This window comes from Nesoenas mayeri (genome assembly GCF_963082525.1).
Source record: "Nesoenas mayeri genome assembly, chromosome: 1".
Taxonomy (NCBI): domain Eukaryota; kingdom Metazoa; phylum Chordata; class Aves; order Columbiformes; family Columbidae; genus Nesoenas; species Nesoenas mayeri.
The window spans coordinates 8,707,357-8,732,069 of NC_137541.1; the positions used below are offsets into that span (position 1 = coordinate 8,707,357).

The window sequence follows — 24,713 nt, forward strand, 5'->3', positions numbered from 1 at the left end:
TGCTGCCTGCTTTCATATTTATATGTCACTAAAGATGGCAGAAAGACAGGAGGCATGGGCAGGGGGGAGAGCTGTCACACTAAAAGACTGATTCATTTTTGGGGACTTAAGACCACCTGGATGGGAAACCTCATAGATTTTTAGATGACTTCTGCTGTTTAGGCACTTTTGTAGGCACTGCAGTTTATCAAAAACCTGAATTACATGTCCATTTAAGATGCTAAGAATTTTGGCAAAGAGTTTTTTAAAGCTGGGGGCTTTAGAACACACACACACCACAGGATTTTAAGTTGTTCTGAAAAACAATCCAGAACAAACCAAAACACAAAGGAATTGATGACAAATTGTTTGCAATGAGTTAGATACAAGCCACTAGACAATGGTGTATAGTACCTCATTCAGGAGTTAAAATCGGATGATGACGCTTGCTCAGTGTAAAGAGAGACTGCTTGAAAAGAACAATGGGTTTTGGTTGTTTTTTATAAAAACTTCTCCATGATTCTCTAATATCTTCTGCAGTTGTATTTAAAAATAACTGCAGTGAAAACTCAGGATTAATATCAAAGTGCATTGTTTTCATGGCTGAAATGAAAGATGTCATGTCCCTTCCTGCAGTTAAAAATGTGATATTGTATTAAAACCTGAGATGACATATATATATATATATATATATATATATATATATGTATCTCAAAGACAAACTCTTTGAGCTCATGATAAACAGAAACACTAAATTTCATTTAGCATTTTACCCTTAGTTTTGTTGTGGTCCAATTATTGTCTACTTAGAGTCCTGGAGAACTGAACCCTGGGAGGCAGAAAGCTTTTACAGTTCCTCCTAGGAGTAATTCCTTCTCAGTATTTCATAGAAGGAAGAGTGAAGTTACACAGGCTGCAAATTCCTTGTTCTGACAATACCATATTTCTGACAAAAATGCAGGAATAGCTGCAGATAGTAATTGGCACTAAAAATAATCCTGGGCTTAATAAGCAAATTCAAGTATTTGTCATCATGATGTAATCAGCTATACTTACGTTCAGGAGACTTTTTTCTCCTTGAGAATGCTTTCACCTGCTGCCAGCTTCTTATATAAACCGTGCAGTTTATCTGGCTGAGGCACTTCAGCATCAGGAGTTGAGGGAATTTCAAAGTCAGAGGAGCTCTGAGAGTCCCTCCTCAGTTCTACATCAGGAGTCCTGGGGTTGTCACCTATTTCCACCAGCACATCTTGAACGTGAGCAGCCCCAGCTTCTACATCCTCAGTGTCTTTGCTTTTCAAGTCACAGGCACCATCAAAGGCACAAGATCTGTCTTGACTCAGTGGCTTCCACCTGCTGTTGTCAGGTTGGGTGTCTTTGGCAGCCTCCTGCGGGACAGAAGCAACTGCTCTGCTCCCACCTCTGCCCAAGCAGCTCCAGTCCAAGGCGCTTCTCTCTTGGGAGGTGATGAGCACCGTGTCCATTTGGCTGTCCCAGCCCTGGCTCCCCTGCTCTGATATGTGTGTCGACTGAGAAGAATTTTGGGAGGAGATGTGTGTTGAGTCACTCACTGCATCCGAATCGCTGAAGAGTGGCTGGGACCCACCAGCATCTGCTGAAGATGGCAAGTTGTCCTCGTTTTCAGAGCTTTCTTCGAGTTTGTTACACTTAAAAAATGCATCCCAGCGAGGGATGTCGCCATCCTGTTGGTCACTAATTCTGTTGAAATTTGATGTGCAAGTGGCATCTGGCTCATGGGAAAAATCTTCAACTGCATTAATTTCAGATTCGTCTTCATCGTCGTTATCATCGTCATCATTTGATTCCTCACAGTCCATGAAGTCCACCTTGAGGGAGGTGTTAGTTGCGGTCGCTTTGGAACTTTCTGTGCTCTCATTAATGTTTTCTTCAGCATTTTCAGATTGTCCCATGTTGGGAGGCCTGCTCTCTTCTCTCTGCAGTTTTGGAATCTTAGGCCTTGCAGAAGTTAATTCTGAATCGAAGAGATCATCTTCATCTGTCAAGAAAATAACAGGATAATCAAAAGACTTTACAGAAGTCTAGATCCCTGATAAAATTCTATTGAGAGCAAAGTTTTAATAAAAAAAATATTTAGTAGGAAGAGAGAAAAAAGCTCTTTAACCCAGACACAGGCTTAGCAGGACGTTATTGACAGTGTTTACCTTGCCTGGTCCAGCACGGTGCCTGCCAGGGACACTGCCAGTTGTCATCTCCTGTGTCACCTACAGCAGATCAGACGTAGCTCTGGCAGACACAGTTATTGAGACCTCTGACTTTTTTTTGCCGGGATTACATCACCCTTGCACACTTGACACTTCAGAAATAGCCAGAGAGAAAGCAGCAGGTCTGAAGTTGTCTTCTAAGTGCCTAAGTGGCTTTCCAGAGGCTACGTACAGCATCCATTTAGCATCATAAATTTTAAAAAAGCTACTATGTGCTGAAAAGCCGGCAGTTTGAGATAAAGAAGAGGAGCGATTCCACTGATACACCACTCTGTCCCCACAACATGCAAGTGAAGTTGTGTTATGATCAGCTTTACTAGGGATGGTCTAGGACTCTCAAATTGAATTCTTCCAGAAACATAAAGGGCTGTTAAGTACATTTTAAGACCACAAACAAATGTTCTCTCACCATCCTAAAACCTAAGTTCATTTAATTTATATTTCTCCTTTCTAACTGTCCCTTTGAACAGACAGACTATGGTGAACACTGTGGCTTTTGGCACCTCTGCTTGGTCTCAGACTTTCATTTAAAGCCAAGTAGCAGCAGCAGAATCTTTACCTGTGTCAGATAACTCTCTCTTGTGGACTCTCTTCAGTGTTCCTAAGGGCTTGTACCTGGGTTCCATGTTTCTCCTGTACGACCTGCATAATGGCTTCAATCTGAGATCAATAAGAGAAGCGATTAATATTTATAACTCAGCAGATACCTTCAAGAACTTCATCTAAGTACAACATTTCATGCCTTTTGCAGGCACTGCAGTGGAATTGTTGAAGGCAGCAACAGGTAGGGAAAAGTTCTTAATACCTTGGTGAGCTTAAAGGTAGGAATCTGTCATTTCTATATAACTTAAGACATGCACGCTGTTTGGAAACTATCTTTTGGTGCCTTGCTTAGAGAAGACAAGATGACAGTGTTCAAACTCAGCAGTTTTATTCAATAACTGTAAAGTATCTCCCTTTTAAGGGGGAAAAATAAAAGGAACAAAGAATCAAGTCCTCATTTTATTCAGACCGAGTGACACCGCTGCTCTCCTGCGCTTTCTAAGCTGCCAACATCTGTAACAGCACAAGAGTACAAAGGCCTCTGCGATGCTGTGCAGAGCTGAGGAGTTCAAGTCCCCAGAGAAACCCTCTTTAAAAGAAACTTCCAAGAAGTAGCAATGACAAACAGAAATAGGTCACAGAATAAAGTGAGATAAAGGTATATTCAGATAAAGTTCAACAGCAGAAAAGCCTCTATACAGAAACAGAAGTGGTGTGTGGAATACAAACCCTCAGACTTAGCACAACATGGCAACATTCTTCAGAAAGCTGAAGTTTGCAGCACTGAATATGGGAAAAAAAGAAATCTCAACTATGGGACAAGTAAAGGAAGGGGCAGTGGGCTGCTCGAGAGGCTGGGATGCAGGAGGGAGCTGCTCTTACAGGACCAGGAATCAGGACACCTCCATTCAGCAGCCACTTGTCACTTACACTTCCATAACTTTGTCCTCTGTCCCACCCACTGGCGGTACATTGGGATACACATTGACGGGACAGATGTAGCTCAGGAAATCCTTGATCTAAATTGAAGAAAAGAAGCAGCGGTTTAACTTACACCAGCAGTTAATAACTGCACTGAATGGCAGCACTGATCAGAGCACACCCACAACAAGCACTACCAGTTGTCTCATGTAAAGACTAGTGTGACGCATGAGCCAAACTCAATCAAAGTGGACAGCTCTGTAATAAGAATAAAGGTCTGAAACGATGCAGAGAACTCTGTCTCACCTAATCACCTCACATTTACCAACACTACACGGAGCATCACTGTCTCTGACACAAAGGTAGATCTGTTCCTAGGGAATGCGATCCAGCGCTTCACTGTCCTTACTGCTCTACAACTTCTCAGACCTGCGTTTTTCTTCCTGGATGTCAAGTCCTTAGTTGTGCAGATCAGGTTATTTTCTTCCTCAAAGACTTTCCCTAAACTCTTCCATCAGCCCACTATAAAAACCCTTTATCGCAAAACACGTCACTTTTTCCAAGCCTTACTCTGTTGATTTCTAGATGCTTTCCAGTTAGGGGCACGGCACTCCAGCTGAGGCTTTACCAGCGCCAAGCACTGAAAACACAGACCAGGAGGACCCATCTGCTTTTCCATGCGGATGTATGAGTCTGTTACCCCCCCAACATTCTGCCAGCAAAGCAAAATGTACTATCCTAGTACCTCCATTTAAAATTCTGTATGGCAGAGCAAATTAAAACTTATCCAGGATCTTAAAAATAGGACTGTCTTTCTAGGGCTCTGAATAAGGTCCATATTTTATGTGTGAGGCTTGGTGACAGGTTGTTAACACTGATCCAGTTCAGTTTCTTAGGAGAGGGAAGTATTTCAAGAACTGGATCAAGTCATATTAAATTAAAATGTGTGATTCTGGACAGGATGCTGCCATGACCAATTTTTATTTAGACTTTAACACAGAAAAAGGAGTAACAGCAGCAGCTATGATGGGAGAAAATTCTGTTTAAGTGTGTGGGCAGGAAAAAGAAGGCAAACCCACCCAAAACTGAGTCACAGCAGATAAACAATGGAGTGAAAACTAAAATCCTAAGCTTTCAGCATTGTGTAATTACACAGTGATCTAAACTAGAAAGGCAGTCAAGACAATTGTAGCAGTGACCAATTCTTTGAGAAGACAGACTAAAAAATGACCTTGTGATCCTGCCCTACTTTGACATGTTCTGCTGCAGCTATATTAAAACAGACTTCTCTGCCTTCAGCATCCAGAACTTCCTATCCCCTTATGTCTTATCACAATTAAAAAAAAGCTCTTCAGTAATAAGTCGTGTCATCTACTCCAAAATAATCAAAACTCCTTTAATTTTTTCTATCAATTTAGACTTAGTACTACAAGTATACAAACCTCACTGTATGAAGAGTGGAAAGAGAAACAAGCTCTGTATGTAGTCTCCCCAGTCCTAAAAAAAAAGAGCAGGCACAAAAGTTAGGTAGCTGCTCTTCATGCCCAGTCAACAAGCAAGCACAACCTACTCTTAAAAAGTAGATTCATTTATTAAGATTCATTTATAGCAGCATCAGGCAAGATTCACACCTGAAACAACAGGTTTCTGCACAGCCCAAATGCTCACCTCACTATTACGTTGGTTTTCTTGATCCTTTCTCCGAACCACATAGTGGAGGGTTTGATGCTGATTATGTGCAAGGGAGTTCCATTTTGGCAAGTCATCCCACAGGGCAGCCTGTTCCCTCGCAAGTACTCCTCATCCTGCCAAATGCAACATAAAATTAAGTGTAATTCTGACCTTTTTTCCCCCAGAAACTGAGCAACATACTATCTAGCCACACCAAGTTTTCATCCTGCTTCCAGCTCCTATGAAACACTCTGTGTTGTCACGTCTTGCTTCCAGAGTGCAGCTTGACAAAGCAAATCATAGAAACCGATGCCCCAAGGTGCCATCTCCAGTTCAACCTGCACTGCTCTGAGCAGGAGCCTTCAGCTCGACAGTCATCCTGGATACAAGCACACAGTGCATGGCTGCAGGAGGCATCATCTGAGCTGCTTTTGATATATTTAAATTGATAATACCTGACTGATCTAATCTGCTGCTGGTCTGTCTTAATTTAAAAATATACTCTTCAAGTTTCAAATACAATTGAACTATTTCTAGATCAGCTAATTTTCCTGGTTTTGTTAAAAACCAAGTTTCTCTTTTAGTGAATTTGCTTGTCAGCTAAAGCCTTCATATTAGCTGCATTTTCCTGGAGAACCAGATACATGTTTTGGTGAACATAGCAATGGAATGCGAAGTTATTGATAAGGACAGATTGACATCTCGCTAGAGGGGCAACGAGAAACAGGTGACCAAGAAACTGACCAACTGTGTATAACATTCCATTCACGTGAATACTTCATATAAAAGTGGGAGATCATGAGGATCTCGTCCCTTTTTTTCGTCCCTTTCTGCTTATGGCCGACATTAGGAGAGGACCTTGCGAGTCATCCCTGCGAACTGAGGCCTAGTGACAGACTGAATCCAGCTCCGGTTGGCTGCAGAGTCCAGTCCAGGACTTCAGGTGCCGGCTCTGCAGTTGCTGGGACTTTCAAGATCGGTTTTGTATATTTTGTATTATTTTCTCTATTCTTATCAGTAGCATTAGTAAAACATTTCTAATTTTTCCAACTCTCTTCTCTCTGTCCTTCTTTCCCTCCCAATTGCCTGTCCTGAGAGGGAAGGGAGGAGAGCAAGGGGCAAAAGGGGGAAGCAGGGGGGAGAGGAGGTTAACAATACATTTGCCAGGGTTTTACTGTCACCCCGCAATCTAAACCCTTGACACTAATATATTTTTCCCTTTTTTCCCTTTTTTTTTTCTTGTTTTAAATTTCAACCCACTAACTACAGTGCTCGCTCTTTTTTCTGTTAAGCCACCATTTGCTCCAAGTCTTCATTAGCACAACACGACCACAACATCAGCACCTACAAACAGTCTTTCACAGCAAGAGTGAGCAGAGGCTTTGCAAAGTGATACACACCCGAGGATGTCGACAGGCGTGAATCTGAGTGTGTCGATCTGTAGTAACGTGGTAGAGGATATCTGGCATGTTTCTGAACATATCTAGTTTGTTCACGTGCACCTGGAGAAAGGCAGAGTTTACTCTTAATTAGACCGATATGTTTGCCAAACTGCAGCTGGAGCAGCTATACAGATGTGGTTCTGCTCACAACAAATGCTGGTAGGCATTTAAACAATTACTACCCACTAATAACATCTAAGCAGATAAGTGTTAGCCAAAAGTAACTTGGATGTCTAGAAAAAGCAGAACATAACTCTTGTGCTGAAGAGGGCTGAATATTCAAAGAGTCAGAATATATCTGCTAACTATTAATGTAATGTGTAAATGAGAAGGCTTTTATCGCTCATGAGATAAAGGGGAGAGTTAAACACAGAGCTTGAAAGAATGAGGATTAACTTCTTCCTGAAGAGCCCAGATGTTCCAGACTGAAGTTAATTAGTTAACTCATTTTGAGCACAACTGTAGCTTTTTAAGTGTAGTTAATGACGGTATGCACATCTCTGACATACAGCAGTCCTCTGAATAGCCACTTCCAGCTCCGTGACTGGCCACAACCATTACTGAGGATCTATTCGAAAGCAACAATTACAGAAACGTTACCTTGATTCCAAGTTCCTCGCTGAGGTTTATAAACAAATATTCATATCCGTAAGCAGCTTTGCAATTCAGCCACACAACATGATAGGGAGTCAGCGAGGTCCAGCTTCGCACTAATTCTAAGATCCCATTTAAACATTCCTCCTGAAAAGTATAGAAAATGTTGTGAATCATCTTTGAAGCTACTCATCTTTGAAGCTACTGCAGTTTGGTAATGCAGAAAGGCATTGCCTTGCAAGACTTCCTTAACAAATGGGTGGTTAATTAATTAGCAGCTTTAAGGGCCTTTCTTCTCACAGCTTATTTAGACTTACCCTGCTTGGTATATGATAAAATTTGGGGTCACAAAAAGTGGTGTCCAAATAAACGCTCTGGATGTCTTTTACCCTGAAAGAGAGAAACGTGATAGCAGAGTGAGCAGCACATCACGGTACTAAGATACACCTCTTCCTCTCTCTTCAGAACAATTCTTCCCCTTTACTACAAAGAGCAAGTGAAAAAGGTCTTGTAAATACAGTATTGCCCGACTGCAAATACATTTAACACAGAATAAAAAATAAGGAAAAAAAAAAGTACATTATTCATGAATAATCCACACCTGTGAGATCTTTTATTCTTTTTAAATCCCATGAATTGCTAAAGCCTCACCTGGTCCCTGAATGCAAAAGCTCCATTCTGGCTGCTTCTCCTTTTGCAAGCCTGAAATCCCCAGTGTACAGCACCGTGCCTTTGTCACCTTCAAACAAAAACCTACAAACACAAGGACTTTGGTCAAACATTAAGCACTAAATCCCAGGTGTCGATTCATTACCTTGCATAGGGCAGTCTGTGTGACTAACATATGATGTCATAGAAAAACTGGGCTCAATTTGGTCCTAGAGTAATTGCAGATAAACCAAATAATTCACACTGAGTATGTCTGGAAAATAACCTGTGCCGAGGTTGGTTGGAGTTGAAGACAAAAGCCTCCCAAATTCCAGGAGGGTGGCCCAGCTGCCTGTTGCAGACAAAGGAATCTATTCGGTGTCTCTACCAGGAAGCTGGGCACCTTCTTTTTAATGTCATATTTAAGAAATTGATGATTTCTTTTTAATCATAGTTCTGTACGTTATTTTTAACAGTTGCAATCAAGAAAGTTGTTATTCATAGGCATGGGGAAAAGTAATCTGCCCCACCAAAGTAACAACTTGTGTGTGGACAGATCCCAGAGAGTACAGTGGTTTCCAACCTTGACTGCAGCTGGTGGGCCCTGCACGACAGTATAGTCTCCAAGTACAAATTTTAAATTCACTGGCTTTTTCTAATCATAAATAATCCAGTACTTAGTGAGAACTCTGTAAGTCAAATTTCTCAGCAGAGGCATTTAGAGTATTGAAAGGACGTACATGACTGATCCTGGACAGTGACCAGCTGGGAGAAGTGTCACCTCTATGTCTTCTTTCTGGAAGAGATAGTTAGCGTTATTTTCACACCATAGTAAGTACTACCAGTACTTTCATTGACATGATGAAAGCAACACATTAATTACACCCCGCAGCTTCTTGTAGCATTTAACATCACTTTTGAACAAAGAGAGTGTCTCTTCCTATTCAAACAAGCCCTGAAGAGCAACAACCACCCTGTCACGCCAGAAGAGATGACTGAATATAGTACAGTGCTCATGAAAGCCACTCAGCCGCAAAACAGTCCTATATCCTCAGTTCCTGCTCAACAAGCACCACGGAAACATCCTGGAATACACTTTGCCTGGAGATGCTCTACCAGACCTTCAAGTCCTGTACTTGAAGCTTGTTAAAGTAAGTCACGAAATTCAAGGTGAAAAAAAAATCTCACAGGAGAAGTAAGCTGGAAATCACTAATACCATGAAAAGACATTACCAAATAAATGGTATGATAACAGGAACAAAGCAGGGAAGAAGAATTCATGTGGCTGCATATCTTGGAGAGAGGGGGAACATCCATTTCAAAAATAGCTTGACCACTTGGCATGTTACAGGTAAGATCTATTTCCCATGCTCATTTAAACATTATTACTGCCCATTATAAATATATGAATCTGTGTGTGTGTGTGTGTATGTGTGTGTGCACAACTTACCTCACCAGATGTTTCATCTACTAAAGAAATCTGAGTTGGAGTTTCAACTTCCAATGCAACCTGCAACAAAATGAATACATGTATTACAAGATTTACTGAACATTTTGTTTCATACTTATGGCTAAGTGTTCATTATTTAAACATCTTTAGCACCCACTGCAGCTAATGCTAGGCCTGTAAAGTTAAGCCCATTTTCCTGCAGAAAGTGATGAATTTGCATTTCCAGTGGAAAAAAGGTTTTCTAAAAGTTGTCTAAAAATCAAATGGAGATACCCAAATCAAGATGTGCGTGCCTAAAAAAGCTAGAACATCTTGTACTTCCAACAGCAACAGCTCTGTTTTTTCTGGCTGGATCATACACCTTTTTGAATGACTGCAAAGCCCAAGACATCCCAAGTCTCAGATGACACGAGTGGATCTTGCTCTGACAGGTCTCTGTGCTGCAGCACAACTTCTCACTATTTCTTATTACCAGACGCAAGGCCACAAATCACATGCAACACGAATTTCTGTGCTTGTGTAGAGGTGATTACCTATAGACTGCAGTTAATCCCCTATTTTGCCATCTTCTCCTGCAACATACATGCTCTGTTAGCGCTGCTATGTGGGCTCCTCTCCCATCCTCTTGTTCTTTTTTTTCTCTCCTTTGTTTCAGACAACATTTATATAAAATTCTCCCACCCAAAAAAGCCAAAGTGAAAGGAAGGTCTCCTTAGGTATAACCTCCAGCTTATCGGCCAAGTGGTCTCCTCAGCACCTTGGGTTTCACTGATGGATTTTTCACTAGATGGATTCACAAGACACAGCATCACAAAGTTCTGGGCAGCTCCACGAGATCCATTCAGCTGGAACTCTCATAAAGGTGGTAACATGTGGCTTCTCCACCAGAAACCACAACACTAAACTCACAGCTTGCTCCAAAACACAGATACATGTGTCAAAAAGTGCCTTATACTAAGAATTCAAACCACTGGCAAGAGCTGATTTTTTAAACATCAATACTGATTTTATTGTCTACAATTTATGAAGCTGAATAAACTTATGAGGCTGATCTAAATTCTGCATGCTCAATATTTCTCAGCAATTCTCAAATTTCCTGATGCAGTGAAACAGTTGTCAAGTTTTAGATCTAAACTGCCTGAAGAATTCTTCACTGACAGTCACTGTTTAGCCTCATAAGCATAAATTATAATATCTCCAGCAGAGTTCTCCCCTCGTCTTTGATAGTTTAAATGTCAAAGCCAGCAGCGATTCAAAGAGCCTCTCATGCCATAAGTACAAATAAAGGCCAGACTGGAAATTGTAAAAACACTTGTCTGGAAGCTGGCATCATATTGCTTCTTTCAGTCTAGTGAATATGAAAGCAGCTGCTAATTCATTTCCCAGTCATGCTACAAGTAGAAAGCGTATTGGTTGTAAGACAAAGCTTGTGAACAAGACATCCAGCACCTACCAATACGGGCCTGTGCAGCTCATGCTGTTATCTGGGAGCAGCAGCTGCAAAGATCTATGTATTTTTTAATTGTGTTGATTTGTGTTAATTGTGCTTCATCGCAGACTGTACCACCGGTACCTCTGGCATCTCTTCCCAGATTAGTAATTTCTCAAACAGGGATATCAGGTCCAGCACTGCCTGCTGTCTTTTTACTGCTCATACGAACTCCTAACAGCTTATAGGTATCTCCCCACAAGGCATCTGTTCTTCTAAAACTTCTAAACTCAAGGGATACTGGAAGCAAACAAACAAAAGCTAAAAAAAAAAAGGAACAAACAAACCCCAACAAAACAACACACCAACAAGAAAGTCATCACAAGCCCACCTCAGTTATTTTTGCTAGTCCAAGAAGATCACAGGCTTAGAAAAAAATGACACCTATGCACACTGTGCTCCTTCAAATATCAAAAGCACCTAAGGGACATTCAGAGTCTTTTTTACAGAGCCCCGAATCATGTTAATGCAGAACCATTAAACCTTTCAATTTCCTGAGGCTTCATATAAAGCTCATTATCTTCTCCCTCAGCTTCACAATTAAACAAGGACCGTGAACAGAAAAGTCCCCTACTTCTCTTTTTTCTTTTACTCAGACTTACCTCCTAGGTCCCACTTGTGAGTTTCTTTGGATATGGAGCTTAAGACCCACACTTACAACCTATTTAAGGAAACTGAGCAGTAATTTCCCCCCAAAAAAAACAGTTTCAGCTTTCCTGAAGTCCTTCTTGACCTTTCACTTGACTAGAAAACTCTCCTGTCCTTGTTTGGGGGAGAAAGCAAAATCCTTACACCATGTGATGATGTGTGTACATACAGTTGTGAAAAGAAACATGTTCAGTTTCAAAACCTGTATCAGCAAAGGGAAGGAAATAACTACAAGTCATACCCATACATGACACACTGATCTCTTGAATTTTGGCTCCAAACAGTGGAAATCAAGTCAACTCATTAAGTTATTTGGTGATTTTACATCACTACAACATTTTAATGTTAGAGATAGTTCATTTTCCCAAAAGAAAAAGGAAATAATATAACTAAAAGATTATACCTACTGCAAGCAGTGTGAGACTTTAAATGAAGCAAAAGAGAAAGGAAATAAGGATGGGAGCAAAGAGACACGAACAAGATAAGGAAATGAAGGAGCAATACAAATTAATATTGTTGAGATGGAGGCCATTTAAAGCTAAAGTTGACAGAAAAGCATAAATTTTGTGGAGGGAAAAATAAGATTAAGGCGTAAACAACAATAAACCAAACCCACAAAGCAAGCAATGAGGAAAGGCATACTGATATAGGTACTTAAGCCCTAAAACACTTTATCAACACCAACATGTAGACATTTCTGAGGGGAAGCTGCTGCTTCTCCAGAATCACTGTCTAGAAAGTGATAACTTAAAAATAAACAAAAACTCACAATGTGATTCTCCCAAAACTTGTATTTCCGGCTAGTCAGCAGCAGTTCCTTAGTTACCGGTGAGCAGTATAATTTAACATTCAAGCTGTGAGGAGACAAAAACACAGACGAGTCGTTTCTTTTAAGCAGAGGCAGGGAACAATCTAACAACATATCAGCACCTGCCACCCAGTACATCAAAAAACATGTGCCCAGACCCCTCTCTCATCTGCAGAGACCTGCAAAGCAGTAAGCCTGCAAGAGCAGTTTTGCCTCAAACTGAACTAGGATCAAGGTGAATTTATCCACCTTACTGAGGATTTTCTTCAACAAAGCAAACCCAAAGACTTACCTACATGTGCCCATACATGCGTATTTTTGTGCAGAAATAAAGTGTGTGGTACATGGTCACGTGTACTTGTATCTTTGGTTGTTTCTACAACCAGCAAGGTCTGTTTCAGATGCACGTGCTTTCCCTGGAACAGGCATTTGGGACAGTTCACATTCAGCAGAACACAAAACACTCCCTGTAAAGCTCCAGCTTTTGCACTGTGCACAAAGAGAGACCTGATGAGCAAAGAGAGATTCTCTGCTCACATTTGAGATGAAACATCTCCTCCAATAAATGGGCCCATTCCCATGTTTGACCATTCTCATGGTGAAAAAGAAAAGGTCTCCCTTTCCCTTTTGTTGTGCATCTCCAGGAAAAGTCTGGTTCCATCTTCTATAACTCTACCTGCAAATAGCGATACATGGTTGCCTCCTACTCTTAAGGCTGAAGACATCCAGCTTGCAGCCTCTCCTCACATATCACCTGCTCCAGCCTCTGACCAGCTTGGTTGTCCTCCTACAAAACACTGATGGGTTTTGTCCAGTGCAGCCCAGGACTGGACTCAGTACTCCAGACAAAGTCTGACAAGTGCTGATCAGAGGGAACGAACTGTCTCCTGAGCTCAAACTGCTGCTACTTGCTTGCTCACACACCTCAGAGCGCAGCTGGCTTCCTTCACAGCACTGTCTCAGTGCTTCACAGTGCTGTCTCCATGCACCAACACACTCCCGGGGAATAACAGCAGCAAAGACCCTCCTCAAGTTCAACAAGGCAAGTGCACCTGGGTCGGGGCAACCCCCGGTATCAATCTGGGCTGGGGATGAAGGGATTGAGAGCAGCCCTGCCGAGAAGGACTTGGGGGTGCTGGTGGATGAGAGATCGGACATGAGCCGGCAATGTGCGCTTGCAGCCCAGAAGCCAATGGTGTCCTGGGCTGCATCACAAGGAGCGTGGGCAGCAGGTCAGGGAGGTGATTCTGCCCCTCTGCTCCGCTCTGGTGAGACCCCCCTGCAGTGCTGGTCCAGCTCTGGGGTCCTCAGCACAGGACACACATGGACCTGTTGGAGAGGGGCCAGAGGAGCCACAGGAATGATCTGAGGCTGGAACAGCTCTGCTGGGAGGACAGGCTGGGAGAGTTGGGGTGTTCAGCTGGAGAAGAGAGGCTCCAGGGAGACCTTATTGTGACCTTTCCCTGCTTAAAAGGGACCGATAAGAAAGACTGGAAAGGTTTTTTGTCAAGGCCTGCAGTGACAGGACAAGGGACAATGGCTTTAAACTGAAAGAGGAGAGATTTAGATTAGATATAAGGAAGAAACTCCTTACAATGTGGGTAGCAGGACAGTGGCACAGGCTGCCCAAAGAATAGTGGAAGCCCCATCCCTGGCAGTGCCCCAGGCCAGGCTGGACGGGGCTCTGAGCAACCTGGTCCAGTGGGAAGTGCCCCTGCCCATGGCAGGGGTTGAACGCGATGATCCTCAAGGTCCCTTCCAACCCAGTTCATTCCCATTCTGTGACTCAACGCCCCACAGCAGTTTCCTTACCCTATTTCGCTCATGCTCTGTTTAGAAACAGCCGCCCCCCCTCAGGGCTCCCGGCCCCTCCCGCAGCCGCCGGGGCCAGCCCGCAGCGGGGCGGCCCCTCCCGGCCCCTCCCCGCCCGGCAGCCCTACCTGCCCTCCAGCCTCCTCTTCAGGGCGGGCGCCCGCAGCCCCTTCATGTGATCTGGGGAGACAGGGCACGGCCGTCACCGGGGGACACGGAACTGGGCGGGGGGGAGCGGTTGCCATGGGGACGGGGCTCACCCTTGTGGCAGTGCGACAGGAAGTAGGCGCGCGCGCGCAGGTTGTCGCGGTCGAACCGGTCGATGGACACGGACGGGTACTCGCGCACGCGACCCCCGAACCGGCTCATGGCGGCGAATGACGCGCCGCTTCCGCCACGCTCCCCCAAAGCCCCGCCTCCCAGGCTCTCAGCCAATCCCGAAGCGGCCCCGCCTCCTGCCAGCCTATCAGCCTATCAGAAGCTATGTGTCTATCTATCTACCTGTCCATAGATATATGTATACCTATCTATCTATCTATCTATCTATCTATCTATCTATCTATCTATCTATCTATCTGTTTACCTATCTATCTAGATATATATGTCTATCTATCTGTCTGTCTATCTATCTATCTATCTATCTATCTATCTATCTATCTATTGCCTATCAAGAAGGACAGGGAACTGCTGGAGATAGTCTAGCGTAGGGCAACAAAGATGATGAAGGGAGTGGAGCATCTCCCGTGTGAGGAAAGAATGAGGGAGCTGGGGCTTTTTAGCTTGGAGAAGAGGAGAAATAAATAAGTAAAATAATAAATATTAATAAAATAAATAGTAATAAATTAAATATGTAAAGGGTGAGTATCACAAGGACGGAGCCAGGCTCTTCTCGGTGACAATCAATGATAGGACAAGGTGCAATTGGTATAAACTGGAACACAGGAGGTTTCATTTAAATTTGAGAAGAAACTTCTTCACGATGAGGGTGACAGACACTGGAACAGGCTGCCCAGGGGGTTGTGGAGTCTCCTTCTCTGCAGACATTCCAACCCGCCTGGACACCTTCCTGTGTAACCTCATCTGGGTGTTCCTGCTCCATGGGGGTTGGACTGGATGAGCTGTTGAGGTCCCTTCAACCCCTGACACTCTGTCATTCTGTGATCGGACGCGCGGCGGCAGGGGCGGCAACGGCTTCTTGCAGAGGCGGGGCGGTTGCCCGGCAACGCCCGGGGGCGGCGGTTGGCGCCGTGAGGAGCCGCAGCAGCGCCGTCCGGTTCCAGCGCCGTCCGGTACCAGCGCGGTTCGGTACCAGCGCGGTTCGGTACCAGCGCCGTCCGGTACCAGCGCCGTCCGGTACCAGCGCCGTGCGGCCGCTGTGTCGCACTGGCCGGCCCGGGAAGAGGCCCCGTTTTGCGGCCTTCGCACGGAGGTGGGCGGTCTGAGGGCTGCGTGGCCGCGTTGTGGCTGTGGGAGCGGGGTGGGGTTCCGTCACAGCGGTGGCTCGGGCCGGGGTCCGGATGTCTGCCCGAGCACCTTGGCAGTGCACGCAGCTCTCATCGAGTGTCCTGAGCTGGAAGGAACCCACAAGGATCACCGAGTCCAACTCCTGTCCCTGCACAGGACAACCCCACAGTTCACACCATGTGTTTGAGGGTGTTGTCCAGTCTCTTCTTGAACACTGTCAGGTTGGGGCTGTGACACCTCCCTGGGGAGCCTGTTCCAGTGTCCAGCACCCTCTGGGTGAAGAACCTTTTCTAATGTCCAGCCTGAACCTCCCCTGGCACATCTTCCTGCCATTCCCTCGGGTTCTGTCATCGGTCACCAGAAAGAAGAGCTCAGTTCCTGCCCCTCCTCCTCCCTTGTGATGAAGCTGTAGCCGCCACGAGCTGTCCCCTCAGTCTCTTCTTCTTCAGGCTGAACAAACCGGGTGACTTTAGCCACTCCTCATACGGCTTCTTCTCAAAACCCTTCATCAGCTTTGTAGCCGTATTATGGACACTCTCCAGTAGCTTCATATCTTTTTTAAGCTGTGGCGCCCAGACCTGCTCACAGTCCTCAGGTGAGGCTGCACCAGCGCAGAGCAGAGTGGGACAATCACCTCCCTGCCCCGCTGGCCATGCTTTGCTGGATGCACCCAGGACACAGTTGCCCTCTTGGCTGCCAGGCACACTGTTGGCTCATGGTCAAATTGCTGTTGACCAGAATCCCCAGATCCCTCTCTGTGGAGCTGCTTTCCAGCATCTTGTTCCCCAGTCTGTGTGTACAGACAGGGTTACTGTGTGCCGGGTGCAAAATCTGGCACTGCCCTTGTTAAACTTCATGTAAAGTCTATGGAAGTCATTGGAAATCTCTTATTGTTTATTCCAGGATTCCAAATAGGTCCTGTGAGTGTTACCTTCTGTGATCTAAGAAGTGCAAGTGCATCTTCAGCTGCTCTGGACCTGCTTCCAGGGCCTCTCCTCCCCGGCTTCTGCCCAGGCTAAGGGATGCAACTGGTACTTTCCCGTTTGCTGGGTCAATGAGTAACAAAGCTGAGTACGTATCACAGACATGGCTGGTCACGTAGACAGCCACAGGTGAGGCATTACCTGCAGCAGCACCTACCCACCGGACTCACATAAAACATGAACACATACAGCTCTTTGGCTGGTAGCAATAAAAGTTCACTAGCACAGGCACACACGCTCTCTAGGCTCACAAGCACATGCACGTTTATGGATCCCTTGAGCATCAGCATGGCTCCTTGGTCTTCCCAGCACTCCTGCACACATCCCCAGCCCCTTATCTGCTTTATGGATTCCCTACTTGCCTGCTAGTCCAGCTTGGTGCTCACTAGCAAAGATGAACTCACACACCCACCCATCATGTGCTTTATGTTGACAAGTACCCTTAGGTGTACCAGCATGGGCCCCCCTGCCCTGGACCCAAGGTCCCCCTACTCAACAGTGAGTCCAGTTTAAAGTTTTCTAGTAAATATAGATACATGCCCAACATACAGCTCAACTGGGGAAGATACACTCACCCTTCATCCCCAGCAGGCAGCACCAGCTGAGACCCACACTCCTGTTCTAACTGCTGGCATGGAGCATGTCATGCCAGCCCTCCCCCAGTAGCTGATTTTTTGGGACATACTGTTCTTACACCAATGGCTGGAAATCAAAGACCTCTATTCGCTCCAGCAGCTGACACCACAGGCTGCAGGGCACCCGTATCCCCAGTGTGACTCCAGGAGCTGGCACCAGTTTTCACTTGCACACACAGGTCTCTCTGGTAGCTGGCACTTAGTCCTTGCAGCATGCACACACACATACAGGTTGGAAAATGACAGTACCCAGAGAGATAGTTAAGATTTAAGAAGACAGGACAGACTGTGATGATCAGGCACCAGGCTCAGCCAGGTAAGTGTCCTGACTGGCCCCGTTTTACATGCGACCGGCCTCTTTTATACTCCTTTCTCTCTTCTTTATTCTTCCCTGCTCCCCTTCCCCTGCACATCCCTCTCAGGTTTGTACAGCTCTATCGATTCCCACATCCTCCAACTCTGGGGTCCCCTGCTTCACAGTCTTATCAGTTGCAAAGTCCAGGCTGATCTTCCTGTGAGTGGCTCCTGTAGTTTCTTGATAGCCCTTCAACTAGTGTGAGTGGTGAGGTTTGTTTCTCATCATGGTCTCTATGTTTGTTTTGTCAGGTCTGTGTATTTCGTTTCTGTTTTCCCCTTTTCACCTTAGTTTCCCAACTGCCAAAGTCCCAGATCAGATAACCCTGCTGGAATGAACATTCTCAAACTCCCACATGCCCCCATCAATTAGCGTGACTGACCGGGTTTGGTTCTCATCACCACCTCCCTCACAATTTACTGTTCAGGTTTGTGTCCCCATATGTTGTTTTATGGCTTCTTCCATTTCTGATCATCCCTTGTTGCATTGGAAAATGTCCTTGACCAGACACACTTAGAGGAGCAGGCACTTTTGTCCCACACCCTTTAACAACTTGTATAAGCATTAAGGAAACTGCCATATGCAAGCCCAGGTTTGTTAGAATTCCATAGAAATCGTACTATGAATGACATTAGAAAACCTTTCCCAAAGCCAAAAAAGTGGTATCCAAAGAGTATTTGCCAATGGTTGTCTCAGCAAACTCCACTTCACTGTTCAACAATTCCATTTGAATAAAAAGTGTTAGTATTATGCTGAATATTTTCTTACCATTCTCTTGCATTCTTTCATTTGCCTGTATATGCTTTTATCTTTTCCTTGAATTATAGGCTGGAGTACAGCTCATCTCATGCTCTTGTACAATGAAACCGGCTCTATGCCTGGAACTCAGAGGCACCACAATGCACAAAGAGTACAATTTCTAAAGGGCTTAAATAGCAGCCTAAAAATATCAGGATCATGCTTTTATTATTCGAAGCCATCAAGCTGGCACTTTAAATATGTGACCCATATATATGTATTTTTGAGCAGAAATGCCTGTGGACAGGCCATCTGAATTAATGGTGACTCAGGAAGTGCCATGTACATCTAGATGTCTTGAAGAAGCACGTTCATTAGATGAATTCAGCACATCCTGTAAAGAAGTACTTAACACTAGTAACATGTAAGTTATGACAAGACATTTAAATTCATTATAGTTTAGCATTTATTAAGATTTAATGTTGTAGCTAATAATATTGACCGTCTAAAGTCCCAGATTGGCAACAGTTCTCTTCAAATATAGGTGAGCATAGAGTGTATGAAAAATTCTGTAATGGCTACAAAAGGGTCCTTTGCAGCGGAGAAAATGTTATGTTGAGATAGGTATCTCAAAGACTACACTAAAGATTTATAATAAGGATATATGCTCAGTATGTTAATTTGTATATGACACATCATAACTGGATGGGAAAATCACCTTTTTCTTTTTTATTTAGCAAATCTGCATTAATTACAAAATACTACAGAGCCTGGCCAAAGGATGTTGGAGGGCTGAACTGTGCCAGAAGAGAGCCCTTGTGCATATTTGTATTGATCTATAATAAAGCGCGTGCAGTAAGAGATGAAAGGCCCTTTCTTTGTGTGCTGATGGCTCACATACAGTTAGACAACAGAAATGCAGATTTCCGTTTCCACATGATGATAACAATAATTCTTGATATCATTTTCCCAAATATGTGTATGCTGTGGTGCAATATTATTTTTCTCCTCTTCTGCCTTTCTAGCAGACTTCAGGGCATTTATACATTTGATAAAACATCAGCATTTGACTTTTAAAGCTCTTGGTTGATACAGGAACCTGCTAAGTAAGGAAATTTTACTCTGTGTGCAGGATTTGGAGGCAGCAACTCCCCACAGGGAGAGAAACTGTTCATCTTCTCACTACCAAATCCAGAAACTTCTTTTCCCACTTTGAAGAAACATTCCTAATTATGAAGCTGGAGCTTGGCGACATCAAAGAACTTAGGAAAGGACTTGTTTATGATCATAGCTGCTGGGTATCATAGTGTTCTGTGTGTTTGGCTTGCAGAAGCAACATAACGTTCTGGTTTAGCAGCAACATAAAACACACTTAGGAAAGCAAATGCAGTGAAATTCAGATATAAGGTGGAAGTCAAATATTTTGTATTTTTTGAAATATAGTTCAAATTCCTCCCTGATGAGTTTCTAGTGACTCCACTTTTTTGTTTTTTAAATTTCTTATTTTATTCTTTTTTTTGTTGTTGTTGTTCTTTCCAATTTGAGTTTTATCTTGTCCCAGTTCTGCTCTGTTCAGGTTTAGCAGCTGATTAACCTCTTCACTGTTTCTCAGCAGGTTGAACAAGTGGGGTTTGTGTGAGGAGGATGTCAGTGGCAGTCAGTGCAGGTTTTGATAGGGCAAGGGTAGAACAGGATGAATTTTGGTAGGTTGTGTGTCTTGCCTCTATATCCAATTTATTTCTTAAAATCTCCTCTTTGTCATCTCCACTGTACGTTAAGTCAAGGTGTGGAGGTGTATATAGAACTGTAGGGAAGTCGGGTTTGTTTGAGATCAAGTAGTGCATTTAATTTTATTCCAGCTGCTTATAACATCTTTTTTAATCTCAGACTTTGAAGGAAATATAATATTGTACTGTCTGTAATTCCTTTGTTTTAAAATTTTGTCCTTTACATTTCTATATGTCCCTAACAAAATCATTATTTCAGGAAAAAGTCTGAAGATTCTGGAGCCATGGCGAAAGCTGCTGTCCATCCAAAATCTGTACATCACGCCACAAAATGGTCAGTAGATGTAGAGAACTTCTACAGATTTCAGCAAGCTGGATACAGAGACGAGATTGAATATAAACACGTGAAACAAGTTGATATGGTAAGGTTTAGAACTCTGCAAGGGTTATTAATGTAAACTTCTGTGTCATGTTAAATGATTAAATGAAGATGGAGGTGCCACTTAATTAATTCAGGTTCATTTCTGATATGTTGTTTTGTTTTGTTTTATTTTGTTGTTTTTTTATTTCTACCAGATCTGACTTGAGTTCTTGGGCTATTATTGACGGTGCAAAAATAACTTATTTCACAGAAGTGAAATAGAAACACTACCCAGCCTGTGGTTCTCTTCCCCCTTTCTTATGCATTTAGAAGCATTATAGATCTCCTTGAATAGATGTAGCTGCTACCTAAAAGAATAATTCAGTTTTGAGGAAAATAATACATCGAAGGGGCTCTCTGTGAAGTTTCCCCATTACTCTGCCAATATATCTGACAGGAAAGTCATTAGTTGCCCAGGGAGTCTGTCCCGTGTCATTGCTACCGATGTCAGTTTTACAGTGGAATTGCATGGTAGCGTAACCAGACTCAGTATGTGCTCAAAACTTGGCTTCTGTTGAAACTGCCTGCTGGAGAGATATTTGATGTCAACTGTGGTAAAGGCAGCTGTGACACGGGCATTTCATCAAGGGCTCGGTCCTCTGCTCACTACAGTTCATGGCAATGCTCTCCAGCACATCAAATGAGCTAATGGCTAATGACCAAACGTTCAGTGGCTACTTGAGACTCAAAATAGCAACAAGAAGTTAATCGAGCAAACAACATACTAATAACTTTATCAGAGTTCTGAAGTTTATCTTCCGAAGCAGCATATATAGTATGAAAAATCCACTTTTAAAAGATCTTAACCTCCTGTGTGCATAAGAAAGAGCAGAACGTTCCTAAGAAAGTCACTCATCATCCAGTTAACTTAAAACAGTAAAGCGTTGATGTGCATAATAAGATGCAGTTCATTATTTTGCCATGGGATTGGATACCACTGTAAAGGCTGTGATGTAAATTCCTTTAGCTGTGCAAAAGGAAATCCTGTAATTAGTGTAGTACCATCAGTGTGTTTTAGATTTATAGCAGGGCATAACTATAGACAATTAAACACTGACAAAAGTTAAAGAACACCACTTACTCAGTGCAAAATGAGCGTATATTCTGTTCAAACTTGCCAGGGTCTGGCAGTGATTCTCTTTCAACTTGCACATTTTGAAATGTCTTGTTTACTCCATATTATGTTTCTATAATGCACTTGTTATTAATGATGCAAATATAATGTAGGTGGAATTAATATTAAGGCTCTTCTGTTTAGACAGAAAATGCAAATAACTCAGCTGTATGCCTAAAGTAATGAGATAACTGATGAAACTGCCACTTCTGGGACTTTCCAATTAGAGAACATTCTAGTTTGACATCCTGTGGTCAGCCATGCCTGGAAGAGAAATAAGATCTTTATTACATGATTTTTAAGGTTCATTTTAATCAGAAGTAGGCATTCAAGCTGCAGATATAATAGCTACTAAAGCCATAAAGCTGTTGAATGTACAAGTGCTCAAGCCTTTAGTGTAAAACTTCACATAGTGGAACCCAGAAGAGCACCAGGACGGTGCTGGTTTCCCGCAGGAGTGATCCTCCTGTCTTTGAGACTATCATACATGGAGCTCACTTTATTTTTATGGAAGTGCTAACAAAAAGCACATTTATCATGGTCAGAAGAATCTCAAAGAAACCTTTAAGTGTGTGACCAGAAAACTGGTTTCTGACATCTTGTTCTTAATATTTTCTTTAGAAGCTCAGCAAATCAATAGCAAAGTAACGTTTAGATGCAAACGAGGTTCTCCCATGGAAGTATACCCTATATTCTTTGCAATGTAACACTCAAACAGCATTCAATGTGAGCATATTCAGGTGAATGTATGTCCTTTTTATTCTATTCATAGGTAGAACGTTGGCCAGAAACTGGATTTGTTAAGAAACTTCAGAGAAGGGATAATACATTCTATTATTACAATAAACAAAGAGAATGCGAAGACAAAGAAGTCCATAAAGTAAAAGTTTATAAGTATTAGTTTTGTTATTCTGATTTGTTTGCACTCTTAATAAATCTGTTTGTTAGAATCTGTAAGTAAATGAGATTTGTGTAATCCTACCTTAAGTATCAATGTCATCCTTGAATAGAAGGGCGAATACAGGAAATGTGGAGAAGCCTTGAACTACAGACACAGAAATTTCAGGCTTTGTCCTCCTATAACCAAAAATCTTATTATCCCTTATTTTCCCAGCTGTTTTGACATCAAAAGGATTAAAAGCTGGCAAACAGGCATCATATATTTGGTTTAACTGTGTGCAAATTCCATTATAAGTAGAAGCATCAATCTTTCTTTAAAACAAAATAATCGTGCTGACACTGGCTAACGTCAGCCACAGTCTTTTGGTATAAAATAGGTAAGGGTTAGGAGACTACAGAGGGCCAAAGATGGGCCAAATTCAGGTTGAAAGGCTAAAGTTCCCTTGGAGAATAGCAAGGAGATCAAGCAGAGAATTTAATGAAGGACACCGAAAAATCAAGTAGCACAGACTGCGGATTTAAAAACGAGGTATTGTAATAGAAACAGTCATAATGAAAATGCATTTCTGAGCCATAAATAAGGTATCCCCAGAGTATTTTTGTCAGGTGCAAGTATTAATTACTTGAAGAGAAAGTATTAATTGACTTGGTAGCATGCACCTTTTTATGGAGGGGAAAAAAAAGATTGTGCGTTTACATATGGTGGGTTCAGGTAGTATGAAATTGCAGATTTCTGCAATTAACCCATTAAACCCATACCAAGTAATATTTATGGTTTCACAGAATCACAGAATCCCAGAATGTCAGGGATTGGAAGGGACCTTGAAAGCTCATCCAGTGCAATCCCCCTGCCGGAGCAGGAACACCCAGATGAGGTTACACAGGAAGGTGTCCAGGTGGGTTTGAATGTCTCCAGAGAAGGAGACTCCACAACCCCCTGGGCAGCCTGTTCCAGGCTCTGTCACCCTCACTGAGAAGTTGTTTCTTCTCAAATTTAAGTGGAACCTTTTGTGTTCCAGTTTAAACGCATTACCCCTTGTCCTACCATTGGTTGTCACTGGGAAGAGCCTGGCTTCATTCTCCTGGCACTCACCCTTTATATATCTGTAAACATTAATGAGGTCACCCCTCAGTCTCCTCCAAGCTAAAGAGCCCCAGCTCCCTCAGCCTTTCCTCATAAGGGAGATGCTCCACTCCCTCCAGCATCTTTGTTGCGATCTTTGTTTGATAACTTACACAGATGATACGTAGGATTTCTGGGCAGAATTAATCTCGTTTAATTCCAAATACTATTGTCAACATCTACACCTGATCTCGTCATTTGTACACCCTTTGTTCTGGGTAGAGAGAAGTTGTCTCTTCTTAGATAAATGAGGTAATCAGAAACAACTGCAAAGCTTTTTTATTCCAGGAAGGTTTTAATGACATATAAATAGTGAGATATTGCAATAATAGAAATCAAGCACTGCTACAATAATTTTCACTTCAGATATTCATTCTGATTTCTCTTTTTCTTGGTTGCTCTGGGTGTACTTTTTAAGAGAGGACCTCTTGTATACTTTGCAATCAAACAGTGGGAAAAGAACAGTTATTAAGATAATCCACCTATTTTGTCACTGTAGGATAGTGGGTCTCACTTGTTCAATTCACAAATTCCTAAAAAAGAATTCTTCCAGTGGACATGAAAAGAGCCTTAAAAAAAGATCACAAAAATAGATGTGTTATATACCCAATTCAAATTTATCGGCAGAGATTGCTAACACACAGAATAAGTAAGAACACTTGATACAGCCATTTTCTCATTCTATGAAAAAGACATAGCTGGGTATTCAAAACTGCAGGTAATTTTTTAGAGCTTAACTATTTTTAAAGAAACACCTCTAAAAAATGGAAACAAATGTAAAAGATTATCCTGTGCTTCCCTCCTTCTACCTGTGTACACCTCAATGTTTTTGCAATACTGCTGGATTCTTTCTTTTATATTGTACTTTAAAACAATGAGTGTGCATTTCATACAGCCCACAGAGATTTAAATTCAAATGAGTAGCATGGGAATTCATGTTCCAGTTCTGAATGCAGATTTTGTGTGAGTTGGCAGATGCTTCTCACTTTGAGAGAGTGAATTACC

At 42.8% G+C, this 24,713-nt stretch overlaps 2 protein-coding genes across 2 annotated transcripts; one reads left to right on the forward strand and one right to left on the reverse strand.

Moving 5' to 3' along the window:
* Nucleotides 1-1,037: 1,037 nt before the first annotated feature.
* DCLRE1C (DNA cross-link repair 1C) lies at nucleotides 1,038-14,617 on the reverse strand (the record flags this gene model as incomplete). The annotated part of the gene is made up of 14 exons (XM_080347635.1): nucleotides 1,038-1,996; nucleotides 2,782-2,882; nucleotides 3,696-3,784; nucleotides 5,129-5,183; nucleotides 5,355-5,491; nucleotides 6,758-6,859; nucleotides 7,400-7,540; nucleotides 7,711-7,783; nucleotides 8,045-8,146; nucleotides 8,782-8,837; nucleotides 9,492-9,551; nucleotides 12,398-12,482; nucleotides 14,377-14,428; nucleotides 14,509-14,617. 14 exons carry the CDS (start codon nucleotides 14,615-14,617, stop codon nucleotides 1,038-1,040), a joined length of 2,121 nt encoding a protein of 706 aa, XP_080203761.1.
* A 4,099-nt stretch (nucleotides 14,618-18,716) lies between these two features.
* On the forward strand, nucleotides 18,717-22,586 carry MEIG1 (meiosis/spermiogenesis associated 1; the record flags this gene model as incomplete). The annotated part of the gene is made up of 3 exons (XM_080347646.1): nucleotides 18,717-18,847; nucleotides 20,410-20,572; nucleotides 22,458-22,586. The coding sequence occupies 3 exons, from the start codon at nucleotides 18,717-18,719 to the stop codon at nucleotides 22,584-22,586; spliced, it is 423 nt and encodes a 140-aa protein (XP_080203772.1).
* Between the last annotated feature and the right edge of the window lie 2,127 nt (nucleotides 22,587-24,713).